General features: G+C 42.7%; 1 protein-coding gene across 1 annotated transcript in view; it reads left to right on the top strand.

Annotated features, from left to right (window-relative positions):
- Positions 1-23,539, top strand: part of SART3 (spliceosome associated factor 3, U4/U6 recycling protein) — a 484,862-nt gene that overhangs the window by 11,562 nt on the left and 449,761 nt on the right. Inside the window, exons 2-3 of the mRNA XM_085635725.1 lie at positions 5,456-5,582; positions 12,980-13,084. Of these exons, the coding sequence (XP_085491851.1) occupies positions 5,456-5,582; positions 12,980-13,084 (232 nt within the window). The remainder of the gene's footprint in view (positions 1-5,455; positions 5,583-12,979; positions 13,085-23,539) is intronic.

Genomic DNA, 23,539 nt, shown 5'->3' with positions numbered 1-23,539 from the left:
TACTGTAATGTGCAAATTGTGCAATGGGACAACTTCAGCCTTTTAAAGTGTGCGCTTACCATTGTGTTGCACTGCATGCGGCATCAACTTTGGAAGAAAGTGCTCTAACCAGGCTTTGGGATTGACCCACAGCTGGTGATTGCAATCAGTCATATAGAAATATGTGAAGACGTCTTTAAGTGGGATGAAAAATGCGGGGGCTCTCTAAAAGGGAACATGTAAAACACCTTTCTGCGATTGCCACAGTGTGCTACCCGACCAGTATTTTGGTTTCTCTCTGAGCTGTAATTGCTTCCAAATATATAACGCAACAGCTGACCTACACCTAAAACCTGTCAGTACGATTTAGTTTTGTCAGTGGTTAACTGTTTAAGATAAATGAGTAACATCAAGGATTTGTTAAAAATAATTTACCTTCTAAATGTTTCAATTCTGAAATTTTCAATAGTATTGAAGCCTGTGGAAGGAGTTTAGGCTTTCAGTTATGTGCTCTTCATGCTAGATATGAATGCCCTTTTTCTCTGCACATCTCGTCCATCTGCACATCTTCAGCCACCTCTCTTTCCTTTTCAGCGCCCTCTTTTCACTCTTCCATGAATGCCCTTCCTTGCATATCCCTCACTTCACTTCTTCCAAACATGCACTGTACTCACTCAAATGTAAGCAATTCATTTCCTTTTGCTTTTGCCCTGTAAATATTTTGCCATCTGTGCACCCCCTTCACACACGTTTTCACAGAATTGCAATTACAACTGGAATACATGACCATTGTTCTGTGTGCTCTGCAGAGAGGCCAACCCACTGACAGGCACTTTGCTTTGACTTTCGCGTCAGCACGCTCAATCAAAGTCCCTCACAAACACCTGGCACGGCTCTAAGTATGCACAGAAAAAAAAAATACAGAAACACAACTTAATTAAATAGCTAACTCTTGAGGAAGGCAAGATTAAGTAAAACTTGAAATGAGATAGGAACAAAATCGCTGACATGCATTGCCTTAGTGTTTTTAACACTCGTAAATAAATCCATGTTTTTGGCATTAATGTTGTTAAGGGCATGAAGTTAGGGCAAGTTTTAATGTCTTACAGCAGATAACTGTCTACTCTAAGCACACATTTCTCGCTTTACGCTTGACTCGAATATTTTGATCAACTTCACTAGGGAACAACAACACTGGCCTACTTGTCTTTTGGATCAATTTCGTGAGGGAACAAATGTAGCAGCCAGGGGCGGCTCCTCCGTTGGAGGGAAGGAGTGTCGCCCCACTTAAATGCCCCCCCACCCGCCTCAAATCCCCCCTGATAATTCATTACCATTTTATTTTTCATTGCCCGTAATGAATGGAGCGTCAGGACGGGGCAGGGCATGCTGAGTGCCAGCAGGGAAGAGTGGTGGGCAGAGAGCTCTTTGCACTGTTTAAAGTGCACATGTTCCTTTGGCGGGCCATCTTGGGACAGCCAGCCAGCCAGCCAGACATGCACAATTTATACTTCTAAGCCCAGCTGTCTTAAGACAGCTGGGCTGAGAGTAAGTGCTGGCCTCTAGTCTACTGTAAAGCGTCGAGTGAGGCCGCTTCCTCCAATCAGGGCGCTGCTCACATGCTGCATGTGAGCAGCGCCAGAATTAGGCCAGGGAGTTTGCTCGTGCCTGCAGCTCCGCACTCCATAAAGAAGAGGTCCGGAGTGCAGGATGTGCAAGCTAAGTGTTTATTTTTTTACATTTATTTGCCCATTCCGCTCGCCTGTTTCTCCCTCCCCATAGATGTCAGCTGCCACTGGCAGCAGCTCCACTTCTGAAGGGGCCAGCGACATGCAGCCATGTCCTGGGGTGTCACAGTAGGGGAGGTTAGTGTGGCGAAGGATCTCAGCACAGTATACATAACAGAAGATTAGCATTCTAACACTTACCATTACTGAGAACAAGGTACAAAAACACATGTGCTTGCACCCACTCCTACTTGTGACGAATAGGAAAGGGCGGTATCTATGCCTGTGAATGACGGAAGGCTACTCTCATGTGGGGATGAAGACTCCAGCACTCGAAACTACAAAGCTGAAAGGGTCGCTGGCCTATGGTGAATACTACCATAGACTACAATGGCAATGAAGGGCTTTAGAACAGTAAGACCTGCGTCACAGTTCAGAAACTTGATTTACTGCCTGGCTTCCGTCTCCTGCTTCAGAGCGAGGCGGGGCAGGCAGTCCAGACATAAATACATCTATTTGTTTAGAGATACGATTGTGTCTCTAATTAAATTGATCTATTTAATATTCGTACAGGAATGTGAAGGAATTTCTGTGGGCCACAGCCCCAGAGCCCAAATGGAGAATTGCCCCTGCCTTCACTGGTGGCTGCCACAGACCCCACCCACTGTTTTTGTGCTTTCATTTTCCAATTAGCTAACTTTCAAGCAGGTTCTATTCTTCAGTGGCACCCAGCTTTATTTCCAGGCAGAGAACAGCGTCGTCAGCAGCTTCTTGCTCCACTGTAATCTGTGCTGTGTCGGGCAGAGGGGGCCTCTTTCAGCCTCGGATTTCTTGCAGTTCACAGTAGTACCTTGAATCATTCATAAGTCATTGTGCGCATGGATGCTTCTCCTCTTTATTCACTGGTGCATAATTCAAAGACAGTGGCTGTAGTTCTGTTTTCTAATGTGAAAAACCTGGACCAATCAATCTACTGTTCGTAAAAAAAATATTAGACATCCCCATGTTTTATGGACTAAGTGTCAATTATTTTATAGCTTAATCTTTTTTCCTCAATGTTTTTCATTAGCTTTTAAAATTTTTGGTCTCGCCTGACGTTAGCAGTGTGCATGCGCTGCTCTCGCCATGTGAGGGCCTTTTGGAATCAATACGGATTCCAGATGTGCACGCGGATGGACAGAAGATGTGCACGCGGGGACTGGATGCTTTACTCGCGGCGTGAGACGAACGCACTATATTTTTCACACTGGCGGCGCTTCCGCTTGTTTCTCCTTCACTGTCATTACTGCTCCTCTTTTTCCATATCCTTTGCAGTGTCTTTGTTACTTCCTATATATTTATTTCACTGCCCCTTTATTTTCCCCTTTCTTTACGTCTTTCATTTCTTTGTTCTCTCTTTTCCCTGTATTTCTTTATTTTTTCCACCCTTTTCTCTCCTATTGGTTTCTTCCTCATCATTGATTCCTTTCTTTCCGTTTAATTTGCTTTCAGCTGCTTTCTTTCCATTTCTTTCTCCTTCTCTATTTAATCCCTTCTCCTCTCTATTACCGTTTCTCATATTTGTCATTTGTCTGCTTGATTTTAATCTTCCTTAATACGATTTCTTGTTCCATAAGCCTCACCCTTTCTTGCCCTTCTTTCTTTCTCTCATTTTCATCATTTCTATCTTTTCTTTTGCTACCATTCAGTCCTTTGTCCATCAAATCTGTCCCTTCAGTCCTAGTGCCTGATTAGGTGTAGCCCCCCCCTCCAGAGGGCAGAAGTTACTGTAGAATGGGCCTTAAGATATGAGCTAAACTCATGAAGCTGAATGCAACAGCAAGGGAAGAAAGTTTATTTTCCTCTTACAGAATAGGTATGGCATCAGCAACAGAATTACAAACATAACTTATTTTGTTAACATCTCTTTATTGGTTTGTAATCGCCATTATACATATGAACTGTGTAGTTTGAATCCGCTCTTAGGTAACATACAATCAAATGACAGTGTTGTACACCACTTCCACCGTCATTGTACATGCCTATCCCTAGATCTCAACCTTCACAGTCATGCCATCTCGATTTGTTTAGTAGACTTTGGGTGCCCCGTTCTATGACCTTATGTGGCTGTTAGGTGAGCTGGCCGTTTAGTAATATTTGATGATGATTTTGGGGCAAGTGATATCTGTGAGCAAGTGTTGGTGCGCAGGACTTGAGGGTTGTCTGTCAGCTAAACTCTGCTTTTCCATGTGGTGTGCTTAGTGTGCATGGAAGTCGCACCTACTATTACAAAGCATGCGTCTGTGGATGTGTTCAAGGTGGGTGGGCGTCACTTTTCTTTTCCAATTTAAAGAGGTAGTCATTACAAACTTAACTCAAGCTGAAGAGGTCCTGCATGGGTAATAGTGCCTCAAGCTTAACACACGGACACAAAAAGGTAGCGTCAGCAGTGCTAAGGTTTCTCACAGACTTGATCCAGGTACAGCACTGGCAGTGGCTGTGTAATATAGTCCGCACATAGATTCAGGAGCAGTGGGACAGGTCCCCTCTGCACAGAAAGCAAACCAGCAGTGTACATTCTTCTGATACATAGCATGCACAGAACAGTCAGCACCTGTGCATGTTTAGCTCCCGAATAAAACAAGCATTTGCAATGCAACAGGTCTCGCATTTACATGAGTTTGAGCTATTGGCATTGTAAATGACTGCCTTTTATTTATGTTTTGATTTTTGAAACCTAAATTAAACACTCCTTTACAATGCCAATAACTTAAACTCTCGTAAATGCGAGACCTATTGCATTGCAAATGCTTGTTCTAAATTTGTAGACCTTTTCAAAGTCTAAAACGGGGTTGCTCAGACTTAGTAAAGTTTCCAGCTGGCTTGTCAATGATGATGGAAAAAAAATATGAATTGTGCATTTGAGTTTAGAGTTCCGCATTTAATCTTCGTCCAGCTCCTATTACAATGCCACTTTAATGCTCCAGACATTTATTATATAGAGTTTTTGTAATTGCTCAAACAATATATTGTTGTCTCAGGGCACTGGGAGTGGGACTGGGGAGAGAAAGGGGGGATAGAATAAGACCACGTTTCAACCTATATGCCGAATCAACAGCCAAAGCTAAGAAGCCAGTTTGGTTTATAGTTGCCATTTTGTATCTTAAATAAAAACCTGAAGCAATCGTACCTAAAGTGCTGCTTAAATGTGTACAGTTCTCTACTCGACGGGGTACATTTTAACAACACATACATTTATGATGGTGGAGAGTAGGTGTCATTTGCTTGGTGTGCTAGATATGAAGGAGCTTGGCCTTGGATGAGAATATGATTGGAAATTATGTGAAGCTACATGATATGGTTTCTTAATCATTCATGGTCTGCTTTGGAAGCTTCTAAGTGCTGCATAAATGTAAGGAAAAGCTCCAAAAACAAGAGATAAAATCTCAGTGAAGAAGAGTACAGCCTAAAAAAAAAACACAGTGCAAGATTTTCTTAGCAGTTCTCTTGGACCAGGTGGGAAAATAGATGACCAAAATGACCATTTCAAAATCTATGTAGCTGACAAAAGTATCACTGCCTGTGTGATTGAGCCCTCTCCATATTATTGAGCTCCTCAGTTTTCTAGGTGAAATACTTTATATTCCGGAGTAACTGCTATAGTTCTTTATGCTCTTTCTGTATGTATGTTATGTGGAGGCCAAACTTGATTGTTGTTTTCCTTATTTTTTCATAGCTGTAAGAACCTTTTCTGTTTGCCTTTCTTTCAGCTTTCCATTAATGCCTTCGACTATAACTGCCATGTGGACTTGATAAAACTGCTACGCCAGGCAGGAGAGCTGGGGAAACTAAGGCGGGCTCGACAGAAGATGAGTGAGCTTTTTCCATTGACTGAAGGTATCAAAAACTGCCCAACTCTTTGCACAGTTACCTTTTTGCTGTTAGAATTTATTTACTATCTGGTTTTCAGCATAAAGATTTTGTGACTAGGTTAAGAGAATTAGAGGTTTCCAGTAATTAAAATTATCCTGATTTCCTTTTTTATAACGAACAGAGTAACAATATAGCAAACTACACATTTTACTTTCATGTTGGTGATTTTTTTTTAGCTTTAAGTGATCTTTACCATTGCATCAGTCAGTTGTCTTTATTTCTTTTAACGCAGAACAGGACCAAATTATTTTCATCAGGGTTCTGTTTTGTGTTTCACAATCATTAGGTCTTCCCTGAGTCAGCACGCATGTGCTGTTGCTTGGGACAATCTCGTATAATTAAGTTCTTCTGAATATATTTCTTGACCATTTTACAGTCCTTCAAATGATGTGATGTACATAACCAGGACAATTGAGCAACAGTATATAACGTTTACATCTCTTGTCACAAAGTATAGATCAAGTGGTTGTAAATCTGTGTCTAAGTTACCCATTGTGTAGTGTAAGTTTGAGTGTAGTTCGGTTGCATCCACTGCTGGCCAGCAATAACTTAATTAAATAACATTAGTCTCAGGTCTGTACTTTTTCTACTTGCATGCCTGAACTTGACGAGGGGGGGGCTCGGGGTGGAGGAAGAAGCGGACAAGTCGGAAGTCCATACAGACTTGTGTGTTTTGGATGCAGATGCTAGTTTTGTGCTGCACCTATATGTATTTGGACTCCGGACCACATCCTGTGTATGCCATCCACTTGCAGCATCCCCATAGGAGTCGAGGTTGTCAGAGTGTATCAGTTTACCCGACCCATGGTGACCCTGGTATGGAAGCAACCATAAGGATGATTCTCCCTTAGGGGGCTTTTCATCAGTTCTAACCTGTAGAGGTGCCTGAACTGTTTGCCAGCGATCAAGCCCTGTGGCCACTTTTCGATTCACTATAGTGCTTTTAAGAGTCTTCAACCAATTTCATTTTGGTGCAATGATTGAAAGAATAAAATTTTCAAGCAATAAAAAGGATGTCATTATGCTGATACATTTCTCCCAGCTGTTCTTATCCTAATTTAATCATAAAAGACTTGTATTCGATTTTGCAATAAAATCATACAAGTACATTAAAGAGTCCATCAAGATAAAAAAAAGTACATAAATAGATTTATACGGCATACAATATCACTGATAGTGTCCCCTATTGTACTGCTTTATGAACCCCTATAAGAAACATTGATATGTTATAACATCTGTGAATGTAAAAGTTGTAGAAACAAAAATGTTGGCCTGATCTGATCAAAGGAATCAATTAAAAGAGGTTTTAAAAATGTGGCGGAGCTGTACAACCACAGGAGACATCATCACAATGTGCAAAGTATCCCATTTAAAAAACAAATTGCAGGAACAATATGGGGAATCTGTATACTTATACTATTTTCCCTCAGGATACAACAACTGATGACACAGATTCAGCCTAAAAAATGTTGAAAGACAGCGCTGGTGAATAGGCATCTTATATAGTAAGTATGGCTCTATCCCTAGAACCGTCTTAACCATGATAAATTTTCGAAATAAGGGTTTGGCTAGTGATGAAGCTTCTCTCTCAGCTGCCATTCTTACATTAAAAGCTTCCTTTACCCAGGCCACGTCTTGTTTGGTAATATTAGATGTATTAGATAATAATTCTGGTCTTCCCTAAGCTTATAAAATTATCTCTGATGTAAACGAGCCATGGTATATTGCCTATTTTGTCTAATTTCATGCAATCAAGTATGATTAATCTGTTCAGGCTTGGAACTCCTTTTAACTAAACACTACAGGGTCCGCAACCTAATATAATCTATAATGTAACTGATAGCAAATTCCTCATGTATAATTTCAGTGGAGATATATTGTCCCAATCCCAAAAGTCCTCTGAGATATGTATTCTCTGCTATCATCAGTTGGTCTATATTCACATAACCCCATATTTCACTGCTAATGGTTAAAATTGGTGTGCATTTGCCTTTGTATATATCCAGCATAAGTTTTAGAGGCTTCTGACCCAAACGGGAAGAGAATTCATTAACCCCTGCACAAGCTCTCATAAAGGAACCTCTGTTCTTTTAATTAATCGTTGCCAGCTAAGTTTAGAGTCTAATACTATACCAAGTATGTAAAGTTATACACATTACTTAAAATATGGCCCGGGCCCAAAAAGTGGCACTTTTTATGTTCTTTGGTTCCAGGATCATAACATGGGATTTACTGAAATTGGTGTGCAGATCAAAGCTATTCATAAAATCAACAAAGTGTTAAAAGCTGCTGTAAAGATCTTGCTGTACGTGTAATTAAAACCGCATCGTCTGCATATAAAAGAGCCGCAACCAATCTGTTGGTTAGCATGCCATTTTGCTGATTCGCTGTTCTTTGGCAAATTTCACAGTAAGGATCAAAGTATTCTGTCTTTCCTTCTCTGAGAGGAACTCCGGGACCCCACGATTTTAGTTTTTCATTCATCATTTTGATTGTGCACGAACATTCGCATTAAATTAAGAATCGAAGTCTTTATTGAACATTCTCTTTTCTGTTTGTGACCACGTTACCTGGAGTACACTAATAGCTAATAGTGGTTGCCATAATAACCATTCTACATCTCAGTATAAGCCCTGATGAAGTTCCTTTGGCACACAGGAACGAAACGCGTTGACTGTGAATCAGTTTTTCAATATTAGTTTGAATAAAGAAGACTTATGGACTGAACTTGTTCTTCAGAATAATTGTTTGGTGCGCCTTCCTTTTCAGTGAACTTCTTTATACCAGTGGCACCTATCGACAGTGGGTGCTGGGAGTAGTTGCACCGAACCTCACTACGAAATACTTGGGATTTAAGTGCTTAACCTTGGTCGGCGGTTGTTTTTCCGCAAACAATCTGTCATTTGCTTATGGGACATCTACACCCTTAACAGTAAGGGCCTTCTCAAGCCGATTCTCATGCATAATAAAAATGAAAGGGGCTAGTATGCAGCCCTGCCTAAACCCCTTCCTAAGTGCAAAATTCTTTGTACATTCACCATTATTGCTGAAACTTACTGAGACCATTAATCGTGGTGAAGATCCGTAAGGAGACTGACCAAACACTCATCCACTTCCATGGACCCCAGCTCAGCCCAAAGTTTTTCCCGATGACCAAATCAGATGCACAGCTGAGATCCATGAAGGCAAGATGGAGAGAGTCTTTCTTTGCCTGAACATATTTATTAATTATAAGGTGGAGGTTAAGATTCTGTTCGACAGTACCCCTCCCTGCGTGAAACCCATACTGAACATCACACAAGATATTCTGTTCTCTTGACCACTGGGTCAGTCTATTCAGGATGACCCTGTCTATGATTTTAACTTCAGTATCTATTAAACTAATGGGTCTATAACAGGAAGGGTCACTCCTGTTACCCTTATTGAAAGCCGTAACACTAATAGTGTCGCCAGGACTCAGGGAGTGTTTGACCGATAACTGCATTAAAATACAGTGTAAGGAGTGCAGCCCATAGATCTACACAAGCTTTAAACAAATTACTCCGGATCGGTTAGCCCCAGGAGCCTTGCCCCTTGGTAGAGATTCTATAGCGTCTCTATTCTCTTCCCAGTAGTTTAGCTGCCTGGTCCCTTGGGGAAGGGCTTTTAAGAGTCTCTATCTCAGCCCTGGTCCGTTTGTCCAAGTCCCTCAGCCCTTGTCCAATGTATAGGTGTTGCTGCACCTTCCAAGCAATAGCTATGGTGCATTTAGTAAGGCCAAACCCCAGGAATATAATCCTGGCAGTGTGTTTGTGTTTTGTTGTGTGCGGCAACAGGCACCTCCTAATGTCTTGAGCTATCTGTCTAGACGTGAGGTCCCGCAATGTTATTGTGATGCGTATCCAGTAACGTGCGTTCAAATCACATGCCCACACCATGTGTTTGAAGTACGTAGTAGGCGATTGGCAACGTGGGCAGGTATCCATTGATCTGGGATATTTTTTTGCAAACTGTCACAACTTAAATACGTTTAATGAAAGGAGTTGAATTTAAGGCGCAGGTTTCTCGTCCTACTTTTGGTGTAACCGAGAATTTTGTACAAATCATTGTGGGTAACCTCGCTATTAAGAGCCTCTCTCCATTTTTGTTTCAGTGAGTCTAGGCTCCTGTGCAATGAGGCAGATATTGACCCATGGAGGTGTGTGATGGTTCGGCCTAGGGCCCATGTGTTAGGATAATGTGCAGTGTGGTATCCTTTTGAGGCTCTATCTCGCCCTACCCCATGTGGCTTTTATCACACTCCGCCAGGATGCCATAACTTTGAATACTGCTTTTGGAGAATAGGTTGCCCACACATGATGATTATGATGCACTGTCAATTCTTAAAATCCCCGGGTGAGCCAGAGCATCACTCTCTTGTAAATAACTTAACTTAAAGGGCTTTGGAGTCCGCCCATTACTTACTGTTGTTTGCCTTCATTGTCACTTTCATTTCCTTGCTTCTCATTGGTCAGCACATCCGGATTCACTTTCACTTTGTGTTTTTCCTCTTGATGGAGCTTGGACCAGGTACTCAATTGGTATATTAGTGAGCTTCCACTTCTCACTCTTGGATTCAGGTACTTATTTCTCTTATTTTTAATAGATTTCTGCATGTATGTTCGAGAACCCGCTGGTTTGAAACGTCTCATACAAACGTTTGTTTTTATCCCTGTTAGTGTCGAGAACGGCAGCAGATTCCAAGAGCTCTTCTAGGCTAGTACTTGGCGACAAACCTTGGTATTGTAAATGTTAGATTGCGACCATGCATCTCTTACCAATATCGTGGGACACAAGGAGCTCTACCAATGTATCTCAGTCCTCAATTACTGCAATGTCTAATATTCTACTTTGTGGCCCTGTCACCAAGCACTACTTATTCACCTTAATCCAGCAATGCAAACTTATTTTTCTTTCCAACTCTGCATGCCCACGTGTAATTCTGCCAGTGTATCGCCGTACTGCCCTGCAGCAGTGTTCGAGTGATATTCCACGCATCTCTACCAATTTACTTAATTCTGAGAAGTTGAACTGCATGTTGTTCCAGTAATGCAACATGCACAGCCCTGTACATGCACCTCAATAGTGTCTGTTATTTTTGTATATACCAGAGCTCTACTATTTCAACTCTGCATTGAGTGGCAGCCTCCTCTGTTATTCCTGTACTTCACCCTCTGAAATAGCATTATTGATGCACTTGATTCCAGCATACAGCAGTAGTCTCTGTTCCAGTCTGTGGTGTCACCACACAACTCTTCTGATGTTTCTTGATTCTGGCAAACAGCAGTGCCTTCTACACCAGGAGATGGTCCCTCAGTTCTGTTACCGCATCATTATCCAGTCATCCATGCCCTCCATGCTTGTATGTGGTCTGTATGCACTGCTCTGTTGACACACCTCCTGTCTGACATGTAGAACTGCTTTCTATCGCCGTACTGTCCCCACACAAAACCCTGCCTTTGCATCACAATCCTCACATGCAGCAATGCCTACTACTACATTAGGGGGCCTCATTCTACAGCTTTCCTGGTCAGGGTTAGGTGCAAGATTAAGGCATAGCATTGCAAGTGTAGCTGTCAACTTTAAATTTTTTGTGACCTGTCCAGGTTTTAGAACGCTTATGTGCGACATTAAGAAAACATAATTCTTCAACACGCAAAAGTGTTTCATATTACTACATCAGACTGTGCCACTTCATTGAGAAATATTTATTAAAAGTGATAGTTTTTTTTACATAGAAATTGAGAAACATTGCCCCTGCCATGATGAAAGTGCTATTAGTGCACTAAGGGGCAGTCGGTTGTATAAGTACCCAGTATGTGTTCTAGATTCTTATTATAGATGTAGCAACATTATAGTTTATGAAATCAAACTCTGAAACGCTTTTTATATAGCGCACATCATCAACTTGCACATTTGAAAGAGCTCTTAAATGTGATAATGGTCAAAAAGGAGTCCAGGTAAAAGTATTTTCCTAATATTATACATTTTGATTGCAAGGACTCCAGGATTTTCCAGTTTCACGCTGTGCAGTTGAGGCACTAGATGGGTAACGTTTAGTGACTCTCTCACCTCTAGGTATTCTCAACATCTGAGTATCCAGCTCCTCATGTTTTACAAATACATTAAACAGCGACCTGCCAGTGAAGTGTTGAAGCCTACGCTAGTCTGTACTTACTGCATTCCAAACAAGACCACTTTTAATTGCTCCCATGATAAAGTGGCATTTTAACTAGTTCTGTATTCTTAAGTTTTTCCTCTTCTTCCAAGGCACATTTTATGCACTTTAAAGGATAACCTTCAGTGCAGCTGAGCTCTGTGTTTAAAACCTACAGAGTGAAAAGAGCGTCAGCTTCTAAGAAAAACACTCCAGGCCTCACTGCCTCCTGGAGCTTACCACCTCCTGGAATTAATATTAATCAGAGCCGTTAGAGGATACGGGGCGAGCACCCTCACTCCCTAGTGTGCACAGACAGAGCATGCGCATTTCCACCAATTCTTGGGCTTATCAGTGTTTCCAATTCCACGGTGCGAAGATCACAGTACACACAGTGTGATGGATCTGCGACTGCTTAGAAAATTAAATAATACTAACATATTAATAAAGTGTATATATAAATAAAGAAGCAAAATTGAAATTTTTTAAATGTTCTGTAAATGTTAAGGAATTTAAAATTTGGAGGCTACAATTAAGTTGGTGTCCTTAGATTGATTGATGGGAGCAGTGCAAGTGCTTCAAACAAACTACTCTATGATGGGTGGTCTCAAACGAATTAAAAAAAGCTCCAACTTTCCCATTAAAATTGTGATATTTTATATTTATTGGTTTAATGAATGCTTGTTCCTGTATTTGTTTTATACTGCTTTGCAGTTCATATCATCACAATTTCTTAGGCCGAGACCCCAGGCTTTCAGTAATGGCTCAGTTGGGGCCTCTGGATTCCAATAATTCAGTAAGGGCTCCCCGATTCTAGTAATGATTTAAGTTGGATTTCACAGAAGTCAAAAGGTTAAGAATCACTGGTTTATTTTATTGAACTCCAAAATGTGTATTCCCTAAACGCCTTGCTGCAGCTTTTTATTTTGATGATGTGAACAGCATTGGCAAAAGCATTGTACTTTTTAATCAACCCTTTTCACGAATGCCACAAATCATTGGCAAAGCCAATAGATCCCAACATTTGTTTTTACTTCCTCTGGATAATGATGTGATTTGTTTATGAAATGGTTACATCAATCTTATTAAAGTATTTGTTCCCTTCAGTCTTTTAAGTTCACTTAATAGGTCTTAAAAGTATACCAGCTGCCTGTCTATGTATAAAAGAAATGGCATCATTTTTCAGAAATTTGGCTGGACTGGTTAAAGGATGAAATAAGAATGTCAGAAGATGGGTCTTCAAGAGAGAAGGTTTATGAGCTGTTCGAGAAAGCTGTTAAGGACTACATTTGTAAGTATAATATAGTTCACAAATTTGTAGAGTGATACAATATGTACTATGCTTTAAATGTCCCAATTAAACATATAATTTCACATATTTACAATTGCAGTTTACAGTTAAAGTTTTTAGGTACAGTGAGATTAAGTAATCTGCTCACATTTGCATAACTTTCAATCCGGATCCAAAACTGTATTTGAAACCTAGTCCCCCAGATTAGCCGGGTGGCAGCATAGCCACAAAACCACATCTTGTTCCCCGATCCTGAACCTCAGAATACCATACCCTGCAGTATTGATAATTTCATCAGTGAGATTAAAAATTTAGTTAAACCGGGGGTGTGGTTTGGACGCCGAAGGAGATGGCGGCTCGGTGATTCTCTCTGCCCGTGCGACACACAAATGAGGGCAGAGGAACGGGCCTCACCGCTCCTCACCAGCAACGGAGGGTGGAAGATGTGAGCGGAAGGTGAGGAGGCCTGAGTGGAGAAATTTGGAGGCGTTTTGCTGCCGGGAAGCGGCTCGGCCACGGCCCTAAGCGATCCGACCGATGCCTGTGAGGACTTCGGCAGACTACGGGACCGCGTGACAGGAGAGGTGTCGGCGGCTGGGCGGTCGTCGATGTGGAGCGAGGTCAAGTGTGAAGGCTAACGGATCTCAGCCGTTGTGGGTGCTGGAGCGCACTTATGGTGATATGGAGGAGTTGCGCAGCGCGATGAACAGTCGTTGATGTATGTCGCACTGACAAAATGGCGGATGCCCCGACATGAAGGAGAGCCCTCGTGCTTCTGATGTGGAATCTATGGGCCGCTTGTGTATTTCGAGCTATTGGCGTCCCGCGAGGGATGTGTGCCTACTCTGATGATGTGGGCTGTGGAGCTGTGAGACCGACTCTACTACCTTCGTTACGGCCTGTGTACAAATGATTATGGCGTGTATGTCATTGTGGCGGAGCGCATGGAATATACGGCTCCCTCCAGGGTGAGCTTGGCCTACTGGGTGAATCCGGAGCTCTACTTCTTGTCCGCGACTGGGTTGCTCTGTGCCTGCATGACTTCCTGGCCACTGGGTGATCTCGCCTGCGATCTATTGCCTGGCACCAGGGTCCCGGTGCGTGGTGGTGCGGCCATTTCCTGTCCATCTACATTGGTCTCCATGCCGTGATCAGCGCCATGTTCTGAGTTCCTCCAATCACATTGCTTGAAGACGGGAAGACGCCATTTTAGACGGCAGAGTGAACGACTATCAAAGTCACTCCACTGGAGCAGGCTGATGTAATTTGATACTTTTTATCTGGCAGAGGTGTCTTCTCGACGGTCTATCATGGCGGATGGCAAAGAATCGATGAAGAGCACGAAGAGGCTCAAATCTGACCAATCAAATCCTAGTTCACCCAGCAAAGGGGCGAAAGGTAATCCCGATTCAACGGAGCTGATTCTCAATAAACTGGAGGAAGTTAGGGAACTGGCTAAGGCTACTAAAGATGAGGTGGCGGCCATCAGGCAGGATAACCGTGAAACCAATGCAAAATTGGTGGAGGCAGAGTCGAGGATCAGCAGGCTTGAGGATCTCGAGGTGAAGTCGTGTGCAGCCATCACCCGCTTATGCATTTCATCGGATCACACAATGCGGAAACTGGCGGAGTTGGAGGACAGGAACAGACGGGGGAACCTACGCATTTTTGGTCTTCCGGAGGGGTCGGAGGATCAGCATGCTAGTTGCGGGGCTTTCCTGGAGTCTTGGTTCTCCCAGGCTACTAATCTGTCCTTCCACCATCCACTGGAGTTCGATAGGGCCCATAGAGTACCAGGCCAGATAAATAAAAACCAGAAAGGGCCCAGAGCAATTGTGTGCAAGCCATTACGTTATCAACACGTGGAACAGATTCTTGGTTTCATGAGAAAAAACAACCATATTTTATGGAAATCAGCCAAGGTGTACATTTCGCAGGACTACAGTAAAGAGACGGTGGAGCTTAGGAAAGCGTTCTTGGCGCTGCGACCAATGCTAAAGAAAAGGGGCTTTCAATATGGGTTCGCTGGCCCTGCAAAGTACCGTGTTTTGATCCAAGGGTCCCCTCATTTCTTCTCTGATCCTTTGAAACTGAAACGCATGCTGGAGGGCCCGAGCGATCAGGACATGGACACGAGCGCCTCGGTGGGACCGGCGGCACATGCCTCATCCTCAGGTTATGGGTGAACATAGCTTTGTTCGTTCTAATGCTGACTGGGGAGCAGGCTGCCAAGGGCATACTTCCTGTCTCCGGGCTTTCTCCAAAACAGCGTTTTTGGTAGTACGCAGTGGATGACGCACAGGATATCTAACTATGAGTGATGTTTTAGAATTATAGCTTTCTGTATAGAGGAGTTTCAGTTTACTGGGCCAACATACTAAACGGTCATGCATAATGTTTTACAGGTTTATTACGGGGGTTGGCAGGGTTTGTCGGGGGCTTTAAACTACTGGTCCGGATGGATTGTTGAGGTGCGGGTGGGTTATGCTGGTGGGGGGGTGTTGTTGCCTAATGGGTTGTATCAGGCCTTAATCTAAGGGAGATAGTTCCTCAGGTCCATGGTGCTTTCTCTCAGTATAGATGTTGCACGGGGGAGTTCCGACGCATTCTCCTTCCAGTCACCATGTCTATCTCGTTCAGTTGGGGTGGGGAGGGTGGGGGGCAGGGGGCTTGTTGGGTAAGGGTGTGTGTTTTTTGTTTCTTATTGTTGTTGTTATTTTTGTTTACTCCGGCTTGCATGGTCCTCATCTTTTTGCTTCTTGTGGGTGTGGGGGGTACTGGGATTAACTGCGGATACGATTACACCGTGAAATATGTGTTTGTTGTGATGTTGTTGCAACCTCCTGATGCTAAATAGCTCATTTGGCTCGCCGGTGGGAGCATGTAATTTAGATAGACTAAAGGTGCTGTCGTTTAACGTTAAGGGCCTGAACCAGCCCGTGAAGAGACAGAAGATATTAGATTATGTTAAAAGATTGAAGGGTGATATCGTCTTGCTCCAGGAGACGAAGCTTGAGGCAAAGCAGTTTTACCACATGAGAAATAAATTCTATAATGAGGTGGTGGGTGCAGAGGCTGTAAATAAAAAGAATGGTGTCCTGATACTTGTGGCAAAGAAATCGAAGGTGGAGGTCTTGTCGTCTGAAGTTAGTGCAGATGGTAGATGGGTCACGGCCAAGATGAGTAAGGATAATACGGAGTTCTATGTCACCAGCGTGTACGCACCCAACACTAGCGATCTGGTCTTTTGGGACAAACTAAATAAACACCTTGAAACTATTCCGGATACTGCGTTGCACATAGTAGCTGGGGATTTCAATCTCCCTATAGATGCAATTCTGGATAGGGATTCACGCTGTGTCTTTAAATCTACGAAAGCCCATAAAGCTTTTCTTGGTATGTGTAAGCGTTTCCACTTGTTAGACACATGGAGACTCCAGAACCCCACGGAGAGAGATTATACTTTCTATTCTCCACCACATGACTCATACTCACGGATTGACTTCCTCTTTATCACACAAAATGGCGTTTCTAGATTGGATTCTACAACCATTGAGCCCAGGGTATTATCGGATCATTCATGCATTTCCTTAACACTCACTAATGTTAAACCATCCTCGCGTCAGACAGCTTGGAGGCTGAATGATGAAATACTAGCTAGTGACAAGCACCGGGCCACAGTACAGGAGGCTATAACATCATATCTTCAGATTAACAAACAAGGGGACACGTCCGATCTCATTAGGTGGGAGGCTCTGAAAAGTACTATAAGGGGTGTGTGTATCAAACTTAGGTCAGAAATGAATAAATCCTACAATGAGAAGTTGGAGGCTTTGGAGATGGACATTAGGAACTTAGAGATTAAACATCTAAAAGATAGGGATAAGATGTCTCTTGCTGCATTGGCGAATAAAAAATATGAGTATAATAAAATAGTTAGTGAGAGGGCGGGAGTCTGGCTAGACAAGGGCAGGAGATTTAAGCTTTGTGAATCTAATAAGGCAGGTAAGTCCCTCGCTTCATACTTGAAGTTCAAGGTCCAGAAGAACTCGATTAGTGTCATTAAGGATGCTTCTGGGCACTCGCACTCGGACCCTGATAAAATAACGGAGGTGTTTAGAGTTTTCTATGAGGACCTTTACGCCAAAAATGAGGCGGTAGAGGAACCTAAAATTAAGGACTACTTAGATGCGTGTGATCTCCCACAGCTTTCGGAGGAGGATCGGAGCAAGCTAAATGGTCCAATTAGCTCCGTAGAAATAGAGGCTGCGATTAAGCGTTTAAAGGTTGGGAAAGCCCCTGGCCCTGACGGATTTACGGCAAAATTTTATAAAACTTTCCCCTCCCTTCTGGTTGACCCCCTCCTCCAACTATTCAAAGGTATTAATGAATCTGGTGAAGTGAGAGGTACTTTGGCTGAGGCCATAATTGCTGTACTTCCTAAAGATGGGAAAGACCCCTCGCTACCGAAAAATTATAGACCAATCTCATTGATTAATATTGACTGCAAGCTCCTGGCCATGATACTTTCTGCTCGCCTGCAGGGGGTTCTTCCGAAGCTGATTCACCCATCTCAAGCCGGATTCCTTAAGAACCGTTTGTCCAGTGACAACACAAGAATTCTGGCGCATGTGTTGGAAAAGGCGAAACTCTTAGACACGCCGACTGCAGCGATAACACTGGATGCTGAAAAAGCATTCGATAAGGTGGATTGGTCCTTTCTGCGAGCTGTTCTTTGTAAGTTCAATCTAGGAGAGTCATTCACTAAACTGGTAATGTCCCTCTACTGTTGCCCGTCTGCACGTGTCAGAGCTGGTGGATCCTTTTCCTCTCCCTTCCACTTAAAACAAGGTACGAGGCAGGGTTGCCCCCTATCTCCTTCACTCTTTCTGTTGGCGATTGAGCCGTTCTTATACCATATACGGCATGATCCGCGTATAGCCGGTATACCATTTGGTGATTGTACTATAAAACTAACGGCCTACGCGGATGATGTCCTGATAATGTCGGAAAGAGCGGACGAAGCAATTCCGGCTCTCATGGCTGACATTGAAGATTTTTCCAGAGTATCTGGTTACAAGCTTAACAAAGATAAAACGGAGGTCAAACTTTTGAACAGTGTGGGGGATAAGGGGATTATTGGAGATTCCGGGCTTACGTGGCAACCTCGGTGCTTTAAGTATCTTGGGCTGGATTTTGACAAAGATCTGATTTCCACGCTGAAAGTAAATGAAGACTTGACCTTGAAAAAGATTTCTACACTGCTTGATGGTTGGTCTCCAAAGTTTCTCTCTTGGTGGGGTAGAGCGGAGACGCTTAAAATGATGTCGACTCCGTTGGTAAATTATTTGGCAAGCATGCTCCCTATGACGTTCTCTAATGCTTTTCTTACTAAAGTGGATCAGGTGTTTGGGAACTTTCTGTGGCAGGGTAAGAAGGCCAGAGTCTCTCTGAAGAAGTTACAATTAGCAAAGGATAAAGGCGGACTCGGTCTCCCCTCCTTCAGGAGCTATCAGACGGCGTTTCTGTGCAAACAGGGCGCACAGTGGCTGTTGAAATCCCCTACTTACACACCATTATGGATAAATATAGAGGAGTCTTTGGTAGATCACGCGCCTTTGGAGGCCCTCCTTACGATGAACCTGTCACACCTTCCTCACTCTAAGTACATCATGCTTAATACTAGAAGGGCCTTACTTAGACTCGATCAAGTACATAAAACAAACCTGACAGTCGCAAGGTCCTCGTATATGTCCCTGTGGAGGAATGCACATATTAAGATTAAGGGTAGTACTATATTTTTGGAGTCATGGTCCAAGAAGGGCATTAACTTGGTGAAGGACTTGTATGAGGGTGGGGATCCTCTGCCATTTTCGACCTTACAGAGCAGGCATGATCTTAGTTCGATGGATTTTTATGACTTTCTTAAACTTAAATCGGTTCTGACAGCAAATAGCTTCTCTCCATATGTCCCTTGGCTTATACAGCAGATCCCACGACTAACACACGATGGTCACTTTGTGTCGAAAGTATATAAATTGTTGTTGCCCCTACCCATGAAAAAACATAAAAGATTGGAAAGCGTTTGGGAAGCGGAGCCAAATCTATCAGGCATATCCTTTGACTGGGAGGCGATTCATAGGTTAGCCCTTACACACAAAGTCTCACCCATTCTATTTCAGACGAAGTATATGCTTCTCAACAGGGCATATTGGACTCCCGACAGGTTATTCAAATGTAAATTAAGAGATTCGCCTGTGTGCTGGAACTGTCAGCTAGGCACCGGGGATCTTGCGCATATGCTTTTCTCCTGTTCTTCATTAAAGGATTATTGGGGGAGAGTATTTGATTGCATTTCCCATGTCTTTAAGATAAAACCTGTACAGGAATTTGTGTACGTTATTCTGGGGGCACTGGACCCACAACTAACATCTGACCAAGATCGCCAATTGATGGACTTAATGTTAACAATGGCATGTAAAGTGATTCTTTGCAAATGGAAAAATGCGTCAGAAGTGAGCTTTAAAATCTGGCAGGAGTGGTTATCTTTCCTGAGGGGATCAAGTAATCCGGCGCTTCAGGCTTCTGCCTGGAGCCCCTCAAACAAAAAGCTCTGGAGGTCATTGGATGCATCCTCCTTTCATTATGACCCACCCTGAAGGGATACTTTGTTTGTTCCCTCTGGGTGGGGTTGTGATTGGGTGCAGCATCTTTGATCCAACGTGTCCCGGGGCGCTGCGCGCCACGCAGGAGGCAATGTACTAGATTGTATTGGTAATTGATGATGCGAGCTGGACTGGGGTTTTATTCTTCATTTTTTGTTTTGTCATTCATTTGTATTTTTGTATTTGTACATATGACATGATTGTACTGATTTTGGTGCACGGAAGAGTTATTGTATTGTTTCTTGTTTCTTGTTCTTCAATAAAAAATATTTGAAATCAAAAAAAAAAAAAATTTAGTTAAACCATATTAGTAAAGGCAAAGTTAAAGCATTGGCGTAACATGCAAGGTTTTATGCAGTCTTATTTTCCAAATAGTACCTTTTTAAATGTATGGCATCTTTCCTGATTGCCATGGAATCTTTCTACCAAGTTGATGGATGTGATCGAGGTTTCTCTTGTTATCCGAATGTACCATCATATACCCATGGTATTGCAAATGCTGCCTTTGTGAAATGAATAAACTCTGTATAGGAGAGGAGATCATGGCCTTTTTTTTATAACCTTTATTTTGACAGTTTCATATATGTTCACAACAATAAAGCCGTGGACAATAAGATGCAAGGTGAGAAGACGTATACACCCAATTCACATCATTAGCATAGGCTTGGAGAGAGGTCTGTGCCTAATATTCAGGTAGTAGTAACTAGGGTAATAATTCCCAAAGTCTGATATACTTTTTTTTAATGCATGATATGCTGTTTTTATTGTTATTCCAAAACTCCATTTAGCTGTTTTAGCATTTTATTTACTACTCTTGAATGTTGGGAGTCCGTTACATTTATCATATTACTGACACAAGTCAGTATAAAAGAAATAAAATGTTTTTGTTATTGCGATCGAAATTCACCAGCTGCAGTAACTCTTCCACGCTCTTCACCTCCTGTCACCGATGACAGCACGTCTCTGACTTCACACGCCAACTTCACGTCAAGTTGCCTGGTCCTATTTAGTCATGGGAAACTTGCGCGGGCTGGCATAGCACTGTTTCTCGGGACCGAAGAGACTACTTTCGGAACTAAAATCATGACAGTAAATCTGTCTGTTAGACTTAACTTCACTGTGCGCCTATCATACACTATATAGGATAGGTCCCCAACACTACTCCACTTGTTTCCCCACAGACTTTGAGCACATTAAAACTGTAATTCTAACCATGATTTGGCCGACGATTTTGGGACATCAAGTTGACTTATTCCTTTCTTTAGTGTCTGACACTAAATGATGCACAATTTATCTCTCACGTTCCGCATTGAACTTTCCTTATCCATTTAGAATAGTTTACGATTATCCTGCGCCCAATATAACATAAGAGGTAGAGTGGGCTATTCATATTTTGTTTTGCTCTCGCTTTTTCTAAAGATTGCATGACTATAAACAAGACGTTTTGGTAAGTGCTCCCCTCAGAAATGTAATCTCTTCACTCTCTAATTACCTTCTTTAAAAAACATTAACTTAAAAGGACAGTGACGCAAAGTACATATTCATAACCTCTCACAACTCTGGGGCTCTTTAGGTTCTCCTGCTGCAAAAAGGAGGGTATTTAAAAGGACTGTAATGTATTTTTTATATGATGTGTGTCTCTTTCTCTCAACGCAACTTTAATATGATGAACTTTGTATCTACCTTTTAGACCACTAAGATCTTTGTTGACCATATTCCGATGCCTTTTACACCAAACAGAAGCTATCTGTTGACCTCAACTGCAGTTTTGATCAGGGCAAATTGTGTGCACTTTAATTAGATTGTTTTAAATAGATTGTTAAACATGCTGATTAGCCCATTGATTAGGACACTATTACAACTATGATTTCTGTTTTTTTGGTATGACTCGCATATTGACTTCTCCTTGATTTTTTTTCACTTTCTTCCTTTTCCCTTCTTCATGTCCCATGATTTTAATCCCTCACTACTGCTCTCCAAAAAAACAATCCTTCTTTTGGCGTCTGCATCGATCACTTCTGCCCCCACTCACTGTGTCACTCCCTTATCACATGATTATGACTAAGTGGTTTTATTGATTATGTTTCTGTCTCACTTAACACTATGCTTCTATTATAAACGCCACCCTTAAAGCCCTTGGCCTGCTGGCCATATGGGCAAAACACATGTCGGCTGTTCTCTTTCTAGCTGCACTTTTGGAATAACAATAAAACCAGCATAACATGCTTTAAAAAAAGTACATCGGACTTTGGTAATTATTACTCCTAGTTACTACTACTTGAATATTAGGCACATACCTCTCTCCAACCCTAAATTAATTTCTCACAACTTGTGGCTCTTGGGTGTAGCCACTTGGGAGGCATGTGCCAACCGCAATATTGAGTTCTGACTACTTTGGCATGAACGCTAGCATCATCCACCCATCATTCCACATAATTAGCATGATGGGGTAAAAATCCGTTGTAAGTCACACCCCGCCAATCATATCAGCACCATCATCAGACACCAGTTCAGAATCAGGATCCAGCAATGTGACGCAGAGGTCTCTCCATATGGCCAGATCATCTGCCACATTGTCATCTCATCTTGTCTACTTGCCAACATATGCGTCTCTAAAGTCCACTCCATGACATCCCTATGCCAGTTCTCAGTCTCTGGTACACTTTGCCCCACCCACATAATTGCCACCCTGCGTCTAGCCAAGCCCAACACTAGTTGTAAGACTTTATATGGGTTCTTCCTACCTTTCGGTCATTTTACATTGCCCAGCAGACAACACTGTGGAGTAAGGCGTATCAGCAGATGTGTGACTTTGTGTATGTCTTCCACCACCTGTGTCCAAAATCCTGAATCTGACTGGACCGCCAAGCCATATGTAAAAAATATCAGCATTGTCCGCATGACATTGGTGACAAGCGTTAGATTTTGTCAGTGAAATGCGATTCAGGTCCTATGGTGTTAAATATGTCCTGTGGAGGAAGCTGTAATGAATCAATTGAAAGCGAGCATTACATTAAACGGTGTGTGTGAGCTCATACACCCTCACCCATTCCCCATGCCTTAAGGGGGTATCCAGATCCATATCCCAAGCCGTACTGGCCTGCAGGAGTGACCCTAGTGCACCATCATGCATGGCCTTATTCAGCAGCGCAATCAAATGGTGAGCGGAGCCACACGTTGTAAGGATACCTAAAGTTTGTGTGGGTGCCAGCATATCAGGATAACTCGGCCAAGCCGCTCTGACGACAGTAGCAAAGCCCATGTGGTACAAAAAGTGTCCAGGCCCGGAGGCGCATTCCGAACAAGCTTCCTTAAAGGAAGTAAAGGACACATCAGGGTATAGGTCCCCCAGATGGGTGCAGCCTCCATCCAGCCATGCTCTGATGGACATGGTGTCCATCATTTGTCTGATGGGTTTCATCGTCCAGATTCTCAGTTCTCTGTGGAATGGGGTGCGCTTCAAGACCACCTGGACAAATTTCTGCCAAAGGGCTGCCGTCTGTCTAATTTATATATGAAAGGGCAGCGGGGAGTTCTGGCAGCCGATCAGCCACTATACTGCCAGTTAATAGACTCTTTTCCCAGTTGTTGTCATGATCTAACCAGCTGGCCGTTTGCTGAAGATGTGAGGTGTTGTAATATAAATCAAGGTGTGGACGTTTGTGGCTTTTAAAAAATACTTTTACTGATTTTCCCAACCACAATGCAATCATGTTCAGCTAATTACCTAGTAGTAACACTTACCTCTTTGAAAAACATTCAATTCTAGCATGTGTATCAAAAAATGAAA

The sequence above is a fragment of the Triturus cristatus genome, chromosome 11, assembly GCF_964204655.1.
Source record: "Triturus cristatus chromosome 11, aTriCri1.1, whole genome shotgun sequence".
Taxonomy (NCBI): Eukaryota; Metazoa; Chordata; class Amphibia; order Caudata; family Salamandridae; genus Triturus; species Triturus cristatus.
The sequence above is the reverse complement of the archived record's forward strand: the minus strand, read 5'-3'. Positions and strand labels throughout refer to the sequence as shown.